We start from the raw sequence: 18,251 nt of genomic DNA, 5'->3' as shown, positions 1-18,251 counted from the left end.
ATGCAATTTTGAACTCAATTTTCTTAACTCCATGATATCCAACATCATCATCATAGAAATGCCACAAGAACATTTTTAAAAAAAACAAAACATTAATTTCATCAAAGTGGGTCTTTGGGTCGCTTAAAAAACTAAATTAAAACAACGCCAAAACAAACACAAAAGAATCAATACAGAATTCAGTTTATTACCAAGGTTTAGAAAACTTACAAACAAGTTCACAGCTTCAGGTCTTCAGGCACAAGCCAGTTTATAGAACACTGGCCAATTTTTACCTGTGGCCACTCCTTTGATAAAAAGATGACAGGTGAAGAAACTTACACTGAGTGAAAGTGAGTGAAAATATACACATTCCAGATTACATTCAATTCAACAAGTATTCAAAACGGTGATAGACTGATCTGCTTTGCATATAAGGATACTGCTTTTAAACTACATACATAATATCTCCCAAGGAGAGTTCAGAGGTCATCCGGCCATATTACAACAAGTACTTCCAAGTGATTGGTATAAAAATTAAAATGTGCACAAATACGGAAATGTAGCCTCATGCTATACAGCCGTTTTCCAGAGTGAGTACAACAATAAGTAAGAAAATCCCCTGTAATTATACAAATCAAGAATTCTCTCAATATAAACATTATTAATCAGTGAGAGCACATTGCAACGCTTGATACTTTCTTAAAACAAATGCTTGCTGAACATGGCATCACTTTTTGAGTAGACATCTTGCTTGTAAGTAGAAAAAAAAGATGCATAAGCTGCTTGATTGCCATGAATCATGTCAATGTTCTCCCGAATCAGAGTGCTACAGTGAATCAGTAACTAAACCTTCATGAGGTACTTTGGCGAGCTTCTGATTTCCATGTTGGAACAATTAAAGAGTGAGTAGTGTTACAATTATAAGACTCTTACTAAGAATTCACTACAGGTAAACAATACAAGAGGCAAGTCCTCTCCACTTTTTTTCCTTAAAAATTCTCAACCACGATTTTAAAAACATTATTTACACTGAATAATAGGATTTGGCACTTCTTTTCTTTTAAAAAGAAGTAAAAAATATTCCACTGTGTGCAGCAGCTTTGAATATTTCACAGATAAGTGTTGGAAAATTAGAGCACCGAAGAAACAAGCAACCGTGTCTTTTTGTTGCTGTTTTCAGAAATCTGTGCACGCCTGAAGCAAGAATCCTTCGATTCAACAGGTAGGAGATGTACTTGAACAGAACGAGCACGCATGTAACACGAATACTTTTACATATGTGGAAGGAGTAGTGGATAAAAACACATTTTTTTTTCCTGCAACATGGCAGGGTTGGAACATTGTTCTAGACACAGGTAAAATCATGCATTGTCTGCAGAAATAAACAAAGGGGGCAATTTTATAAAGCTGCTGGTCTTCACAGAAGGAGGTGAAGGGAAACTGAGAACAATTTTTAATTTGATCAACTAAAAAAAACAAAACAAAACAACCGTATGTACTGAACATATCAAATACTGTCATGGCTCCCGCTGTTTATTGTTGGCCACAGAGATCACTGGTAAACGTGGCACACTTGAGAAGGTATTACAAAAGAAATCACTTCCATGTGACTTCATTACTAGATGGACTTTATAAAAACAATAGAAGTGCAAAAACCACATCCGGTGAAGACGGGGACTGCTCCTTCACGTTATCTTCAGGATGCTACCATACGCTTGCTGCAAGATCACCTGCACGTTGTCCAGGATGAAGTCGAACGCCATACTCCACACAGACTCCACCGACTGCTGCATGAGCCTGCAAAGGAAAGAAAAGCATACAAATAGCACAAGTCAAAAATGAGCAAAAATCAATAACAAGAGATGACATTTGTTTTACAAAGGTGCCACGCGACGGAACTGACCTTTTCATGTACTTTATAATCAAATCTAACTTTTCCAGATCTTTGTCTTCGATCAGTTCAGTGCAGTATTTCACCACCTGCAGGATGTCCTCCTCCATTGGTTCTAACAAAAGGCAAACGCATGTAAGAAACCAAAAAGACAAACCTAAACTTTCTGTTCTATGAAGCATGTACCAGTTATGGTGGTGACCCATTCCCGCAGCAGTGTCCTGATGTCTGTCAGGTCAAAGGCTCCGGCCAGCATTGGAACAGGACTAGAAACGGCCTCGACCGCAGGTTCTGCGAGGTCCAGGTTTGAGGTGGAGGGATTGTTTTCATTCTGAGCAAAGGAAATCCATGAGAGCCGTGAGTTCAGCTATTAAGCTACGTACACATCGCCCTCTGCAACGCAACCACTTCCAATCAAACGTTAAAATTTTGCGTTCACGTGTAGCTGCTCAAGTTTTTACAACCTTTTTGGGGCTCTAGTACAAAATGCGTGGCCATGAAATGCGTGTTGGTAATGATGGTAATCCATATCTGCAATTGCCAGGATGCTGGCAATAAACCCAATTGTCTCCAGTTTGTTCCCAAATTGCGAAATTTGCACCGCTTCGTCATTTTGCACCAAGTCTCTTCCAACTGTAGGTGACGAACATGCGCTAGTAAACAGTAGGAAAAGAAGAAGCCCCTCTCTGCTTGTCCAGTGTACTAAACACACGTCCTGAAAGTGTGTCAAATGTCTGGTAGCTTCAGACTTCCATCACAGCAAGACTCACCTTTGGTATATTGATCGGTTCTCTTGATTTTCCAGCAGCTGCTATGGGTTTGACTGGACTGTTTGTCTGCTGCCTCTTCATGGGTGACGTTCCTTTTTTAAGTGGACTGACTGCGTTCTTCCTCTTGTAGCGTCTCTTCACTCGACCAATGCCAGTTCCCACCGCCGGCTGTTTTAGCTGTAGCAGTGGATTCTTCTGCTCCACTGCAGATAAACCAAGCAAGTAAAAAGTTAGACTTGGAAAAAACAACAACAAAGAAATGTTAGCAAGAACTGAAAGAGTCAACTCACCTGTTTTCAGCTGGGCTTGCACATTGGCTGCACGGTTGTAGGCGGACTTGAGTTCTTCCTGTAGCTCTTTGGGGAGGGCTGCAAACACATCTGGATCAACCTGCAATCCAAATGATGAGATATAAGTCGCATCATTAAAATGTTAGCTGGGTGCAGTCAGAAAAGAACAAACACGCTTCTCTGCAGGAACCTTTTAGTATCCGTTATAGGAAGATATCTTTATGGAATTGCTCTAGTGCAGCATTTCACACACAGCATTTTATCTTTCTTTTACATGACAACTTCTCCTTGATTATAAACGTAAATCCAAAAATCAATGTATATTAATAAAAATAGCATCATTCCTGCTTTAGGTTTTTCAAATTACAACTTGACTATTACAACATCTTCTACACTTGTTATGTGAGTCTTTAGCTCTGAATATATTAATATAGAGACAGCTTAAGGTCACTAAATCGCCTATACACTTTTCTCAGACAGAATTGAACATTTTAACACTTTTATTCTTATTATACTTTTGTTTAAACTCTTTCAAAGCTCAAATCTTCATAGAAAAATAAACCCAGTACTGTGGAATGAAAAAGATTTGCTCACGGTTGATGATATATGTAAATCTAGCAAACTGCATGCATTCTGTACAGGAGACACAGCACAGAGGAGACTGACTGACAGACGAGGCTCTACAGCCAATCAGGACTAAGAAAAGGTGAACTGCAATATAGCGAGGGAACACTACTTTTTTTCCTTTGTGCTAAAACTCTAAATAAATGTAATAATTCTAACCTGTGAGAAGTTTGGTAGTTCAAGTACAATTCCTGGAGTGTTTGGCTGGTTTGGAATCTGCAGGACTAAGGTTCCAGCAGGTGGACTGGACAGTGCTGGACGAGGAGGGGAAGCTTGGCGGGGGTGTGGCGAAGACTGCTGCAGAGCAGGTGAATGGCATTTATTTGGTATTCCATCTCTCTTGGTCCACGACTGCTCTACTTGTTCTCTCAATTCTGGGGGAAGAGCTTCCAGCACAGAACGATCCACCTTAGAGTGATATCATTAAAAAAAACACTGAGGGTTAAAAACTTTAAGGGTGCCACCAAACAGCAAGTATTGTCTGAGATGTACCTGGGAAGGCGAGGGAACTTCAATGGTGATGCTGAGACGTGTGCGTGAATGTTTGGGTGTCTTCCTGCAGGTCGGCTGTTCTTTGCTTGTTCCTGGAACCGGCTCAGCAGGAGACGAGATAAGCGAAGAGGTGCTAGCTGATGGAGTGGACTGTTCCTTACAATAATCTGCAACATTCCAGACAAAAATACTTTAGATTTTGCTTGTCTTTCAAAGCAACAATAAAAAGTGTACAAACAAATTAAACTAACTGTTCTTATTGGATCTGATGGTCAACATCTCCTTAATGGAGCATGACCGAGGACCCCGACCGTCCGGTGGAAGATGCCGATTTCCTTCGAGAAGTTGCACCTGAATGCCAATTCCTCTTAAGTCCTGCACCTGCAGCTGCATGGCGTGGAGTAGCTTGATGACTGCGGATGCGATCAGCTGTCCACTGTCAGTGGGCTGAGTGAGCATGACAGTTCTAAAATGAAGTAAATGGATGGGGAAAATAATGAGGAGAAAGTTGTTTCCATGTGTACTCAACAACAGTAGTCCCCAACCAGCAGTGGTACAGAAATTGGGATTATTTCTGTCTTATTTTCAAAAACTATCAGATTCTGTCCGTTTATGACTTACTCTTGACGCATGTCAAGTCCTTCACCTCAGTCAGATGTCTTAAAAACATCTGCTACCTTTTTAAAGGGGCTGCTTCGACGGCTAAATCAAGGACCCAAAGCTAGAAAATCAAATTAAAAAAATAAAACAAATGTTTTTGTAAAGTTTCTTTAGGGGGAAAGGAGCCATTGAAGAAATGGAGAAAAAATTTCCAACTACAACCACACCAGGCATGTAATACTCATTCTTGAATGCGCATGTTTCTGCAAGCATCATATAAAAACACGGACTGCAGTGCTTGTAGCGGGCTCGATTATTTATGAATCCACTGTCTTCTGAAGATAAAAACGTTGATGAGTTATTAAAAAAATACATTAAAAACATTTTTTTTGACAAAAATTGTTCCGACGCAATGCATTGTGGTCCATCAATCTAGTGAACATCGATGCAGACTGGTTTTGCGATTTGGGAATTTTACACTACAAAATGGCGAGCGCACTATATAGAGCAGTGTATAGGGTTAGGGTGGGAATTTGGACATAGCCCGAATCCTGAATTGAATTCTCCGTGTTAAAAGTAGCATTCTATTAAAAAAAATGTAATTTTGTCTTTATAGAATTTTTACAAATCATAAACAACTTCTTCAAATCAACAACTTTGTTTTGTTGGATCTTCATCATCTGTAAAATGTCTCCAGACAGTTTTAAATAGTCTTTTTAAACTAAATTTTACGGAGTAGCGTTTTCATTTGAAAAATACATTTTTCAGAAAGCTTCAAAAACTTAAACGCAAACTTCAGCCCCGTTTGGACCAGTCCATGAAAATACTGTCTGTCATTAAACCAGTTCATGGCCTAAAAATAGTTGGGGACCACCGGTCTACAAAGAAAACTGTGGTATATTTCCTACCTGGCTAAGTTATCACAAATGCCATGACCACCATATTTGGCTGACTCTAGCGGTGCTCCAACCTTGCGAACCATGACTTTGAGCGTCACCCTGCGACCCCGCAGTCCTGCTTCCCGTAAACGTTTTTGCACCTCCATGGATAAATTTGACAGGAAACTCTCTGCCTCTTCAACCTATTGATTTAAAACAAGAGAGACTTTTAGAAAACACAAAGTAAAAAAAAAACAGACTTCAACTGGGGAAAAAGAAAAGTCTCAACCTTTGTAAAGCGAATGTTATAGTTCATCTCGGCGGAAACAGATTTTCTTTCCTTCTCGCAGCGGACGGGACGGTCATCTAAACCCCTACAGAAGCGAAACAGGGTTTGTCCTGTTCGGGGGCCAAACATCCTCTGCAGCTGAGACAAAGACACCTGCTGGAGGTCCCCACAGGTAGTCACACCCAAAGTAGCCAGCTTTTTGCCCATAACATGCCCCACCCCTAAAAAGAAAAAACACAAAAAAGATATTTATTTATTCAAATTGTAACACAAACAGGTGCAGATTGTAAAATAATGTCTGTGGCCAGCAGGGGGTGCTGTGTAACTACCTGGTAATCTGGTCACAGGCAGATCTCTGATAAAATCATCCACCTCTTCAGACTTTAGGAAGTACTGCCCGTTTGGCTTAGCCTTGCGAGTTGCCAACCGAGCCAAAAGTATGTTGGACCCTGAGCATAACAGATTAGTTTTTTTGAATTATACCATATGACCACAGCCAATTATGTCTTATTAAAAACCGCGAGGCAAACATGGCTCACCCATGCCCACTGATGCACTGCATCCAGTTTTCTCCTTGATGTCTGCTCTGATGGCCTGGGCCAAATCATCAGGGCTAATTCCCAATTCAGCAAGCAGGGCAGAGCCATCTATCAATGCTTCATCACAGCTGAGGGCTTCAATGTCACGTGTGTAACTGTGGAGGGCCAAAAAGCAGAATTTAGGGGTTTTTATGTTACACAAACAAAGCAGGGATAGACAGAATTCAGCTCCCTCTCACCTTGCCAGAATCTCATACATGTTAATAGCCACCTCTTTATAGGCTTCAAAATCATAGGGGACGGACTGCAGAGAGGGGCACAGCTGCTTCGCCTTGCCAAAAAACATCCCGTTCCTCACGCCCGCCTGCCTGTGGAGCAAAGATCGTCACACACCCCCGTCCACGCACAGCCATTGAAGTTTGTTATAACGTTTTACCTAGCCTCATAACTGCAGGAAGCTATCTCTGCCATTGAGAGTGCAGCAGAATCCAGATTCACTCCGTTGGCATACGAGTCCGGACTATCTTGGGATGGGGATGTGTGTAAAAGATCCCCTTCTTTCTCTATAAAAGAAAAAACCTCTGTGTTTCATTGCTTAGATAATGTTTTTCCTATCATCATCAGAAAATTCAACACAATACGAGTTGATTTAATCCTATATTTAAAAAAAAATAGCATTAGGAGAACAGTTGACAAAATGTCCCTGTATGTTAGTCAGGCTCAGTTCACCACCACGATGAACCAAAAAAACAAAAAGAAACTGACTTCTGGATTTGAAGCTCATTTGAAAGCAAAAGGAACTGGAGACAGTTCATCAAGTGACCACTAGAGGAATGTTTTTCCAATGTAAAATATTTCTAGACTTGGAACATTTTTTGGTTCAAATTTAGAAACAACAGATATAAAAATGTAATACAAAAAGTTAACATTTTTATTCCATTTAGCTTTGAAGGCAAACTTATTCACAGAGTGTTTTATTTTGATTGCTTGATGGCCATCATTCACCATCCGTCCATCTTCTAGACCCATATCATGACCTCTGTTGGGGTCATGGGGCTGCTGGAGCCTATCCCAGCTTCTTATTAGCAAAGGCAGGGTACACCCTGAACAGGACAGCTGTCCATTCCAGAGTCAAACAATCACACACTCTCACATTCTAATATGAGCGTCTTTGACATACAGTAAATTGATGCAAAGCCACTTTTCTCTGTAGAATCAGCTGATTTAAGTTGATTGTGTAAGCACTTCACTACTAAAAACTGTTGCATATCAGCACAAAGGCGGCTTTTCTGCGCATTAGAATCTGCTGGAATTATGTTAATTGCACGAACGATGAAGAGTTACGGTAGTCGAAAGAATGTCAACACTGGCGTTAAGAAAGTGTCACCGTTAAGGGGTCACAATAAAGGAATGGGTAATATGACCAAAAACAGTTTTACAGTTACTGGGTATTCTTATTCCTTCAATCTGGAGGGGGTCCTGTGACCCAGGATTGGGAAAAGCATGCAGGCTGCTGCTCGCTGATGGGATGCTTTTGAAATGGCAAAGCCGTTTTCTGTAATACTGGTGTCGTACCAGGCTGAGGATGCGCATGTTTTCTCTGGTAGTACTGCTGCTCCACCTGAGGGTTCGCTCCGGGTCTTGTGGGCACCCGGCCGTGTCCACGGTTACTGGTCACAGCAACAGGTTTGCCTGCAGAAAAGCAACAAGACTATAAAAAACAACGTTCAAGCTCACCAGACAGTATGAAATAATGACACACCTTTAAGGTCCGGTCGATGTCGGATCCCCACAGACACAAAGAAACAGTCCATGTCTACGTGGAAAATGCACGACTTGACACTGACTGGTGCTGAAGAACCTGATGCAAAAATAAAAAAGTTTAAAACAAACACTTTGAGTAAATGTGCCATCAAATCAGTAAATACTTTGGATGAAAAGTAAGCATGCAATGACAATTTTTAATACTTCACATCAGCAATCCTGAACCCTTTTTGCACCACATACCGGTTTGATGCCAGACAATATCTTTACAGACGGGATTTTTGGAGCAATTTTGCCTGTTTTTTTTTTTTTTTTCCCCCCCAGTGCACTATGTTCTGCATCCAGATCGGCTGGAGACCTTGTCAATCAATCTCCCCCATGCCATGTTTCCTGTACAGATACATGTAGCTCTCCAGATCTACAAAAATCTCCAATCACAATCAAACTTTTGTTTTCATTCGAAAACACTGAACTTTTTTTTCTATGAATGTTTGAACTTTCAGAGTTTACACAACAGAGAAATGGGTGAAAATGTATGTCTGAGAAAAGGGGATAAAGTGTTTAGTGGGGGTTTTGCTGCCTGAAAACATCTGTGATCTTACTTTGTGGATTTCAGCTCTCGCTGGTTATTTTTGAAACATATCACCCGTGATAAACGAGGAAACCCTTCTGTGAGAAGTGAACTCAATGAGCCCTCCCCCCCCTTGTTCCAAACAGGAAGTACCTGCTGGTTCCTAGAAGCCAGAATTCCACAGACTTCTAGAAATGAATAGCTATTACTCAGTCATTCTATTTGTCAGAATAACCATTCTTGCCAATACCTTTTTTAAACATGTTCTTGCTAATCCGAGTTTTTTCACAATTTATTTTCTTTTTTGCAAGTTATTCAAGTTATATACTGGTTAGTTATAAACCTTTTTTATAAACCCGAGGCCTCAATCAAAGTATTGTGGTCTCACGTCGAACTTTCGAAACGTTTGACTGACAGATTTCATCTAGCCCGCTTTCAAGCGGTGGGTTGATGACTTCCAACAAGTTCACTGGTGAGACTGGTTGCCATAGAAATGATGACTCAGACCAATTGGGACCAATCACTGCTGACTGATGTTGTCTGGCTCCAATATGACGGTGAAAAAATGGCGACTGAATTGACTTCTTTTGGTTGGAGCCGGAAGTAAGTCACTCAGTCCAGTTCTCTTAAACAGTCGATATTAAAAATAAGTTAACAAGTGAAATGAAAATAACATAAGCAAGGCACTAAAGTAGATGCATTCTTTTTACCTCGACTGTCTGATGGTCGTTGAGCTGCAGCTTTCCTTAATCGATCTTTCCCTGGGTAGGAAATGCTCCCAGATTCTTTTTTCTTATGATGAAGTTCATTTATGTATTCAGAAAAGCCGATCCTCCATGTGGAGATCTGGTGCAATCGGGAGTGGGAATAGAACTCGGAGATCAGACTGCCCGTCTGTTCAAGCAGCTGCACAGAAGACTTGGATGAGGGGTCGCTGTGAAGGTTAAGTTTGGTCTTGACACCAGCAGGGCTGGAGAGGGCAGGATTACATGAAAAGGCATTGTGGTGACTCCCATTTGGGCGGAGTAAAGAGTGGGAATGAGAAAAAGGCGGCTGGGACAGATGGTTTTGCTCAGAACCCGTAGAGACCTGTGGAGATGGTTGGTGCAGTTCAGTGAAGAGTTGTGTTTCACTGTCTTTTGCAGTGTCATGGTTGGTGGGTGGTGTATGGGGACATCCACTGGCACCCTCTGTACTGGATTGATCTAGAACAACTGGGGACATCTGAGATTGCTTTGGGGGACTTAGAGGAAACTCATACGGGTCAGACCTGGCCTGTTCTACAGGACTTTGAGGTTTCTCAGGTGAACTTCTAGCTCTGTGCTTTGGCTGGTTAGAGCCATGATGATCTATAAGGGGTTCCAGGTCCTCTGGTCTTAAGGCACCATTGAGAAGATGAGCATGTCCATTGGTCAAGGGGACTTCCTTTGCCATGTTAGAAGCCGCGGGCAAACAAGGACCGCCTTTCACACACTCTTGCATTTTGTTTGTCTTTGAATGGCTCATAACATCCGATGAGGTCGGCAGTATACCATTTCTGCTGAGGAATAAAACATGTCAATAGATTTGCAGAAACACCTTGGATCTTTAAGGGTAAGACAATACAATCAAAGTTGAGTCAGAATACTCACATTGCTATTTTTTCTTCTTCTTTACGGTGAGTAGACTTGTGTGGGGGCTTTGTGTGGTTTAGGTTCTGAGGTGGGTGGGACTGTAGTGGGCCTCTATGTTTGGAATCCGTAATGATTTGACCGACTATTGAATGGCCTATTGAATGCTGGGTGGGCTGAGGGCTACTGCAGCTGGAGGGAGGGATGTGGTTGTTCCGGCAGCTAAGTAAGGACGGCCCAGTGTGGGGAACAGAGAGGCCGATTTTTTGCTGTGGCAGATGCAGCTTTTGACGAACATTTGGCTGAAGGGAACTTTGGCTTGTTCCTGCAACCTCCAGGGTCTGGTGCAAAGTGATGCCGGGGAAGAGTGTGCTCTTCTGTTTAGCATACAGCTGGTACTTTAGGTGGGGTAGAAGATGCCCGGCCTTGATGCTGTTTGAAACCAACGAAAAAGTAGAAACAGAACATGAAACGATCTGGGCTAAACGGGTAAAATCTCACCTTCACCTGAACAAACCTGTCAGTGATCCACTCTGGCCTGATGACCTTTTCACCTTTGAGATCTTGAATTTTGCAGTTGGGCAGATTATTGGCGATGATGTGGGTGGTTTTTGAGCGTGAATAGTAGACATGGAACTGACCCCCATGCAGCATCATCAGTCTGCGAAGTTCATCCGCACTCGGCTCTAAATATCAAATAAGTCATGTGTAAAATGAACGTCAAACGAAAAAAAAAATTGGTTCCTTTGCTGGAGGGAAGAGGACAAAAAGGACTCAGCGCTTCACAAAAGTCTGTGCTCAGGTTTACCTGTGTATCCGTTGACATAAATAGCCACCCCTCTGAAGATGCCTGAGCATGCTCCTTCCTTCTGCTTTTCTCTGGGGGCATCGAGTCTGAACTGCTCATCCAGCTTGGACACCTTGGCAGCCATGTAGCCCCCCTGAAATTCACGCAAGACAGGAAAAGGATAGAAATATGTGAGCATCAAGGGGCTTGTTTATGTTCAACTGAGGATTAAGATTGTGGGGTTTAATGACAGTTTTGGAACATTTATGTGATGAGACAAAAACATGAAGTGGAGGTAACAGAATTTGATATCTTAAAAGCGATATCATCCCATCATTCATGCTAACAAAACGTAGAACTAAAAACACTAGTCATCACTCTTAATATTACTCTATTGTAGGGCTGCACGATATGAGGAAATCTTGTGATATGCGATATTAGAGATTAATATTGCGATAACGAAATAATTTGCAGTATATAAAAAAAATAGAAAAATGGCAAAAACCTCCTTCCCATTTCATTGCAACAGTTTAAAATTATACTCCAAATGACCCTCATCAACATAGGTGACAAACATCTAACATAATAGGCCTCCATCTGATTGGTAAACAATGGGAAGGCGTCCATCTGATTGGTCAAAGCATAAAGGGATTTATTTGATTCGTTAAAAGCGTCAAACTGCCATAAGATTTTTTTAACACATTTTGGGTTTACGATTTATTGCGATATTCGCAGTCTTTTGCGATATGCCTATTGCAGAGCTGGATATTGCGATAACGATAAATTTGCGGTATATTGTGCAGGCCTACTCTATTGTATTTGCAAAATGGCTGCACAGTGGTGCAGTGTTTAGCGCTCTTGCATCACAGCAAGAAGGCCTGAAACAGAACACTAGTGGGGAACCTTTCTGTGTGGAGTTTGCATGTTCTCCCCATACATGCGTGGTGATTGAGCCCCTGCGACAGACTGGCAACCTGTCCAGGGTGCCCCCTGCCTTCGCCAACAAGTGGCTGGGATAGGCTCCGGCATCCCCGTGACCCCGAAAGGGACAAAACGTTTAGCAGATGACTTTGCAAAAGATTAAAAAAATCAATCAAAATGGATTGCCCAAGTATGAACCCGTCACATTTCCTGCACTTCAAAGCAAAGCTTTGTTTAACTCTTGACAATATAGAAATGGCCAACAAAATATTTAATAGCCAGGATAGGTTTTTACAAAACACTTTAAGTCAAAACCATTAACTGTATATGTGAATTGGACTGAGTGAGTGTGATGTTGCCCTCAGAAAATGACTTATTTCTGGCTCTGACTAAATTAAATTAATTTAGTTGCTTTTTTTTGTGCGAGATGGACACCACTATGTTAAAGCCAGACATCATCAGTCGGCAGTGATTGGTCTAAATCTGTCATCGTTTCTATGCCAACCACTGTCGCCAATCAGGAGTGAGCTTGGTGGAAGTCCAAATCCCAACCAATTAAAAGTGGAGTCCTCATGGGCAACACAAAATCTGTCAATCAGAAATCTCGAAAGTTCAATGTGAGACCACATGCTTTTATTGAGGCATCTGATTGGTCAGTTTATCACTTAAGTAACTTGCACTACAGAAAAAAATATCAGAAAAACAAAAAACGAGGATTATCAAGAACATGTTTAAAAAAAGTATCAGACCAAGAATGGTTATTGTTCGTGTGCTAAGTGTATCATGAAGTATTTGTAAGGCTAATTTAAATTTCACACTCTTATGACATACGGGTGGTGCTGTCGCAAAGCACCCTTACGTCGCACATTAATTATTATTGAGATGCGCGCACTGGCTCCTTACAGATAGCACACAAATGTGGCACACAGGTAGTACACAAGTGCCCTTAAAATGCACGTAAGATAAATACACAAACTACACTGCGGTTGTCCATTTCCTAATTTCTTACAGCCAGGCTACACTGCAAGGAGTGCACACTTGTTACTTGAGCAGCACAACAGGCTCCTCGCAGAGGTTTCGGGGAGGTTTAATATATGAAAAATCTGTATGACGGACCTGCATCTCACCAACTTCACCCTTATATTACCCTTGTGTGTTGTGTAAGTGCTATGATCTGTTGCCCAGTAGAAAAAAATGTTCATGAATATTTTGGCTCTATGGGCCCAGTAACAGAAATGCCCATTTTTCACCTGCAGACAGCCCGTATCCACCCATAAGGGCAGTTGGGACTAAGGCATAACCAGTGAAAGTGGCTGCTTTTTTAACGCCATGCATAATGCCTGGAGTAGCTTTTATACATTTGAATCATATGTTCTCTTCATGCTTTGAGATAATGTGCTTTGTGAAACTCTCAACACTGCAGCACTCACCCTTTCAGCCCATCCATTGTCATCACCAGCACTGGCTCTCTTCCTCATCCAGCCATCTCGACTCATACTGAGCCACCTGAAAAAGGCCATCATTCCTCAATTAAAAAACACATATATAAACCAAGCCTTAGACTGAGACCTGGTTATCAAACCACATCAGACGTAGACTGAAGGATCAGTCAGTAAATGAATCTGACATTTTCTTTCTTTCTTTTTTTTTTCATTTTATCCCCCCATTTTAAAACGATTGGCAGTGGCTGACACCTGAGAGTGCTGAGCCAATTATCGGGCCAGCAGCATTTGTGGACACCAAAGTGCTGTTGCTCTGGAAACAAGTGCAAGAAAAGAGAAATCTGCCCTTTAATTTCTACTCTCATTCTTACTGCCTTTTAGAACTTTTGCAACGGCTGTATTTTATCAGATAAAAGGGAAAAAAATGTTTATCATTAAAGAAATATATAAAAGATCCTTACATAAATCCGATCAATAATCTTTCTTATGTTGAAAGATAATTGATCAGATTTCTGCAAGGATTAATTATCTTTCATATGTTGAAAATAAGAAGTGAAATCATCTTTTTTGTTTTGTTTGTTTAATGCCCTGTAAACTATTTGATACATGCAAAAAAATGTAAAAGCTTGTTTTTAAAGATTCAAGATATTTGACCAGGTTAGAAAAGTTACTTCTATTTGCTCGATACCTGTCTACGCTTTTCTCAAAATCAGCACAGTTGATAATTTTTTGGTCTCATTAAGAGCTAAGATCTAGAAAAAAGGAAATTATTATCAAAATGAATCCAAATCATTTTGCTGTCACCCCCCAAGTGTGGCTAGTCTGCAGGGGATGGGTCAGAGTGCAGAGAAGAATTTCTCCATTGTGGGATAAATAAAATATCAATTATTATTATTATATTTATGTTCTAAGAATAAGTGCTAGTTTTAGATTTTATGAGGATTTATTAAGACGAACCAACTTGTACTAAGATCACATTCTCATTTTGGTCACATTTGTCTAAAAGGTACGGTGGCCCTGAAGTGCAAATCACACCAACAAATCACTTCATGCAAAAAAGTCTTAAGAAAAAACAAAAGAGCAAAAAAAACCAAAAAAAAAACAAACAAACATTACATTTTAAAAATCAAAACAAAGTCCCACAAACCAAAACACAGTTTAAAAAAATGAAACAAAATAATTTATGATTCCCAGAAATCAAAATAAAATGTAATAAACTGAAACACGATAAGAAACCAGGAAAGGTAGGTGCTATGGGATATCGCTGATGATCCAGTATTGCTTTATGGCAAATAACTTTCAGTTAAAATAAGGAACAGTCATAATAATTGATTTCCTTCATCTTCTGGTTTATTATTATGTTTTATTTTTTAACTTTTTTATACTTAATTACTTTTGTTTTCCTGAAATGTTTTTGTCATTTTATACAAAAACATTTTCCAAACATTGAAACAAAAACATTAAAAACCAAACATTGAAGATGCATTTGAAAAAAAAAAAAAAAAAACTCATGTCAAAAATCAAACATCAATATCCAACATCATCCTTATTTTATTTACTTTTCATTTTTAATTCTGGAAATTCCCAACCTTTTCATTTTTTTGAAATCATGCTTTTGGTTTCTGGAATTTTGTTTGGATTTCTAAAAAGTTGTGTTTTTTTGTTTTGCTTTTTATTTTTATTTTTATTGTTGTGATTGTTAAGATGTTTTTGCAGTAAATGATTTGTACTTCAGGGTCACAATAAAAAAAATTGAATTTTTACCTTTTACACTCGTTTTTTCTGTCACTGTAATAAAATGAACTACAGTTGGGTCCACAAAAACTCAATAAATACAAACCCTATTTTTAGAAATAGAAGTAGCAAAAATACTTTTTATTGGGCTGTACAACACTAACACATTTAACAGTATGGTTTTTAGCTCACTTTTCAAATACTTGAAGTCCTTGTTGATATTATATACATTTCCTAAGTATAAAAAACTTGCTGCATTGACAGATAATTTACTACATTCTAGGGATTTTCTTCTTAACGTGTTCCTATTTTTAGGCTAGCTGTTTACAAACTTTAGTTAGAGTAAACACATGTATTGCGTGTATAAGTGGTCAGACTGTTGTTGTGATCATGGGTTGGTCGGGATGTTGGGCAGCATGGTGGTGGAGGGAGGTCTGTGCCCTCAGACATGCCCGGGCAGCCTCCCTCTGACAGGTCGGTCACAACACAGCCCCATGTGGCACTTCAGATTTGGAGCTAGCTGCTAGGTCAACTGCTAACATTAGCATAGCAAATGTAAGAAATGTATCGCCGTGCTATCCGGCGCGCGCCAATGCATGAAAACATCGTTTTATTTCCATACAGCCTAATCTGGAAATGTTTTAACTGCACTTGCTAACAAACCTGGCGAGAAGGAGCTAAACAACGAAGAGGGTGGCGGACTGTGCAACTTCAACACCGTAAGTAATAGGGTCGTAATCAAAGAATGGGGTTGAGTGACTGTTTATCAGGAGAAGTCACCAGGTTTTGTCATTTTTGCTACCTTTTTTGCTGTCAGGCGACGTTGTTGGTCACACACTTCTCCCTGCAGATACTGAGCCGTTGTGAAAGCGCTGCTGTGCTGCTCAGGTTAAACGAGGTAAGACCGCGGCGAAATGGAAACCCTCCGCTCAGCTCGACCCCTTGGCTTTATTATTCAGACGAGTCCCACCGTTAGCTGGAATTCCTTTATTGTGTCACGCTGCCACGCCATGTCTCTTGAATATTTCTGCGCACCCTCCCAATCCATTCGCTCTCCATTTCAACCGCCTGATCCATTTGCCTTCTCTTTTTCTTTCTGGGCGCCTGTCAGCAGCCGCTGTATTCAGGCTTCCGGGGAAGTCGCTTTCAAAATAAAAGACACAAGGCCCACAGTTACTTTTTATGAATTTTTTCCCCCTAGATATTTTAATAATTTTATTTTTTCAGTTGTATTCATTTAATTTTATTTCTGTGTGTTCTGCCATGTTGAAAGATGAATTTCTGGTCCTTTAACATACATAAAAGTTTGTCTGTCTGTATGTTTCCTAGATATTTGAAATCTTTTTACCGTGTATAATACTATACATGTTGCTCATATTATATATGTTGCTTCAATATTAAATGTAAACTAATTTTGAAAAGGAGAAGTCAAGCAAAAATAAAATCAAACTACAGGATTTAACTTGCTGCAAAGCAGGACTGGTGGCTCCTTAAGATTTGGAAAACCTTTGGTAAAAACCTGGTCTGAAAACATCGCTTCTGTTGCCCAGTTCTTTTCTTTTGAAAAATAATAGAGCTCAACCTCCGGTTTTGTCGACTACAGCTAGCTTGATAATTGTCCTCCTGTCTTTTTTTCCGCTTTCAAGTTGAGTAGTAATACCGCCTCTAAGCGGACACCAGAGAACACGTCTCTTCTTTGTACAACAGTTGAGAGGCTCAACAGTTTTGACCAAAGTACGGCCGCGTTGTTTACCTGCTGTGACCCCGCAGTCGTTCACACGCAGCCCCGTTTTTCTGTTGCTTAATAATAGTATTCATCCAATGACACTGATCGTTTCCCTTTTCCATTGATACCAGTCTAGTGTCCACCATTTCCACTGTTCTTTTCTTTTCATTGCTTCTTTTTTTCATTGTCTTTGTTTTGACTGTTGGCAACCATTGTCCTCAGGCGGCTCCATCCCGTTGCGAAGGCAACCGGACCGCCGTGACGCAGAGGCACGTGCAGTTTGCTCGAGCCAGCAGCAGCGTCACGGGTCCATGACAGCAGTCATCTAACACTGTCTCCGTGGAAAAACATCCTCTGCTCGTGATCTCCACCACAACAACCTGCACATACATGTAGTCTAAATCATTCTCCATGTTCGAGCCTTGAAAATAAACTATTAAAATAAAAAAATAATTTTTTACACAAATGGATCAGAAGACTGTTATTTTCGAAAAAAACAAATAAACGAACATATAGCTCTTGAAATGAATGAGTGGGAAGGAAATTTTGTATTGAAAAGAGGATGCTGTTGACACATTTCCAACGGAGCCTGTGATTGGTTAGTCTCTGTTGCTATGGTACCAGACATCTGATGCTTTATGTCGGTGAAGCAGGAAGTGACTCCAGTCCCCTCCAGAGACCATGTGAGTTTGTTTTTGACAGACAAACATGCATCATTTATATCTTTTTAATATGAAAAAATGACTAAGAATGTAAAATACTTCCTTGTAAAATGTTGTTTAAAATCAGTGAAGTAAACAAAATTTAGGACCAGCCTCTCAGTGGAACCAAAGTGTTTTCAGATGAGATGAAGCTACAAGGGTTTGTGGGTCAGAGAAAAAGAAAAACAGCAAAAGGATATTTTCTTCATGTGATACTTCAGTAAAACTAGTTTGCAAAAAAATCAAAAAAGTTACAAAACTAATAAAAATTGTAAATGATCCCCAGCGTTTATGAATATTATTTGAAATTTGAATATTCTGTGTCAAATTATTTCACAATTTGTTAACATTTACAACAAATTATTCTTTTTACAAAACAATTTAAGTAGTAAGACTAAAAAAATTCTTCTAACTAAAGTTGTAAAACAATGTTAATTAAAAAGACAAATACATATTTTCTATTGTGCTTTCATGCTTTTCAAGTAGAACTTTGGATATGAAATTGTTGTTGACTGTTTTACCTGAGCTACACTCCTTAAAAATACACTTAACATGTTTCTCTGGGAAACATGTTAAGTTATGAGTATTTGCTTTCAATGCTTCAAGGGGTTAAAATCAAAGAATAAACAAAGACAAATAA

General features: G+C 40.0%; 1 protein-coding gene and 1 long non-coding RNA gene across 6 annotated transcripts; one reads left to right on the top strand and one right to left on the bottom strand.

The window, feature by feature from the left end:
- Positions 1-167: 167 nt before the first annotated feature.
- On the bottom strand, positions 168-17,164 carry rev1 (REV1 DNA directed polymerase). 4 transcript variants are annotated; one of them, XM_078940098.1, is made up of 23 exons: positions 16,938-17,156; positions 15,987-16,327; positions 13,439-13,514; positions 11,109-11,241; positions 10,818-10,986; positions 10,322-10,732; positions 9,401-10,230; positions 8,118-8,216; positions 7,931-8,047; positions 6,792-6,918; positions 6,595-6,723; positions 6,356-6,510; positions 6,146-6,265; positions 5,817-6,037; positions 5,558-5,730; positions 4,301-4,515; positions 4,050-4,216; positions 3,717-3,965; positions 2,934-3,033; positions 2,644-2,846; positions 2,060-2,204; positions 1,886-1,988; positions 168-1,779 (listed from the first exon to the last, which is right to left on the bottom strand). In XM_078940098.1, the coding sequence occupies exons 3-23, from the start codon at positions 13,502-13,504 to the stop codon at positions 1,668-1,670; spliced, it is 4,044 nt and encodes a 1,347-aa protein (XP_078796224.1). In that variant the 5' UTR covers positions 13,505-13,514; positions 15,987-16,327; positions 16,938-17,156; the 3' UTR covers positions 168-1,667. The 4 variants fall into 4 exon arrangements, with proteins under 4 accessions (XP_078796224.1, XP_078796225.1, XP_078796223.1 ...); XM_078940099.1 differs by having other exon boundaries at positions 9,401-10,227; positions 16,938-17,133; XM_078940097.1 differs by lacking the exon at positions 15,987-16,327 and having other exon boundaries at positions 9,401-10,227; positions 16,938-17,164.
- LOC144988872 (uncharacterized) lies at positions 15,553-17,270 on the top strand. 2 transcript variants are annotated; one of them, XR_013652925.1, is made up of 4 exons: positions 15,553-15,658; positions 15,809-15,903; positions 16,002-16,082; positions 17,133-17,270. It is a non-coding gene; the product is annotated as an uncharacterized LOC144988872 (long non-coding RNA). The 2 variants fall into 2 exon arrangements; XR_013652924.1 differs by lacking the exon at positions 15,553-15,658 and having other exon boundaries at positions 15,766-15,903.
- Positions 17,271-18,251: the final 981 nt, after the last annotated feature.

Source organism: Oryzias latipes, chromosome 21 (genome assembly GCF_053564925.1).
Source record: "Oryzias latipes strain Hd-rR chromosome 21, Olatipes_Hd-rR_3.1".
NCBI classification, from domain to species: Eukaryota; Metazoa; Chordata; class Actinopteri; order Beloniformes; family Adrianichthyidae; genus Oryzias; species Oryzias latipes.
This window is presented reverse-complemented; position numbering and strand designations above follow the sequence as displayed.

What these genes read in the sequence shown, in the direction of transcription:
- rev1 (XM_020712848.3), bottom strand. Translation starts at nt 17,095, where the DNA reads ATGAAAAAAAGAAGCAATGAAAAGAAAAGAACAGTGGAAATGGTGGAC. An exon ending in ACGACCATCAGACAGTCGAG is followed by an intron (nt 8,217 to 9,400) that starts GTAAAAAGAATG and finishes TTTTTGCATCAG; the next exon opens with GTTCTTCAGCACCAGTCAGT. An exon ending in AACTACCAAACTTCTCACAG is followed by an intron (nt 3,034 to 3,716) that starts GTTAGAATTATT and finishes TTTGGATTGCAG; the next exon opens with GTTGATCCAGATGTGTTTGC.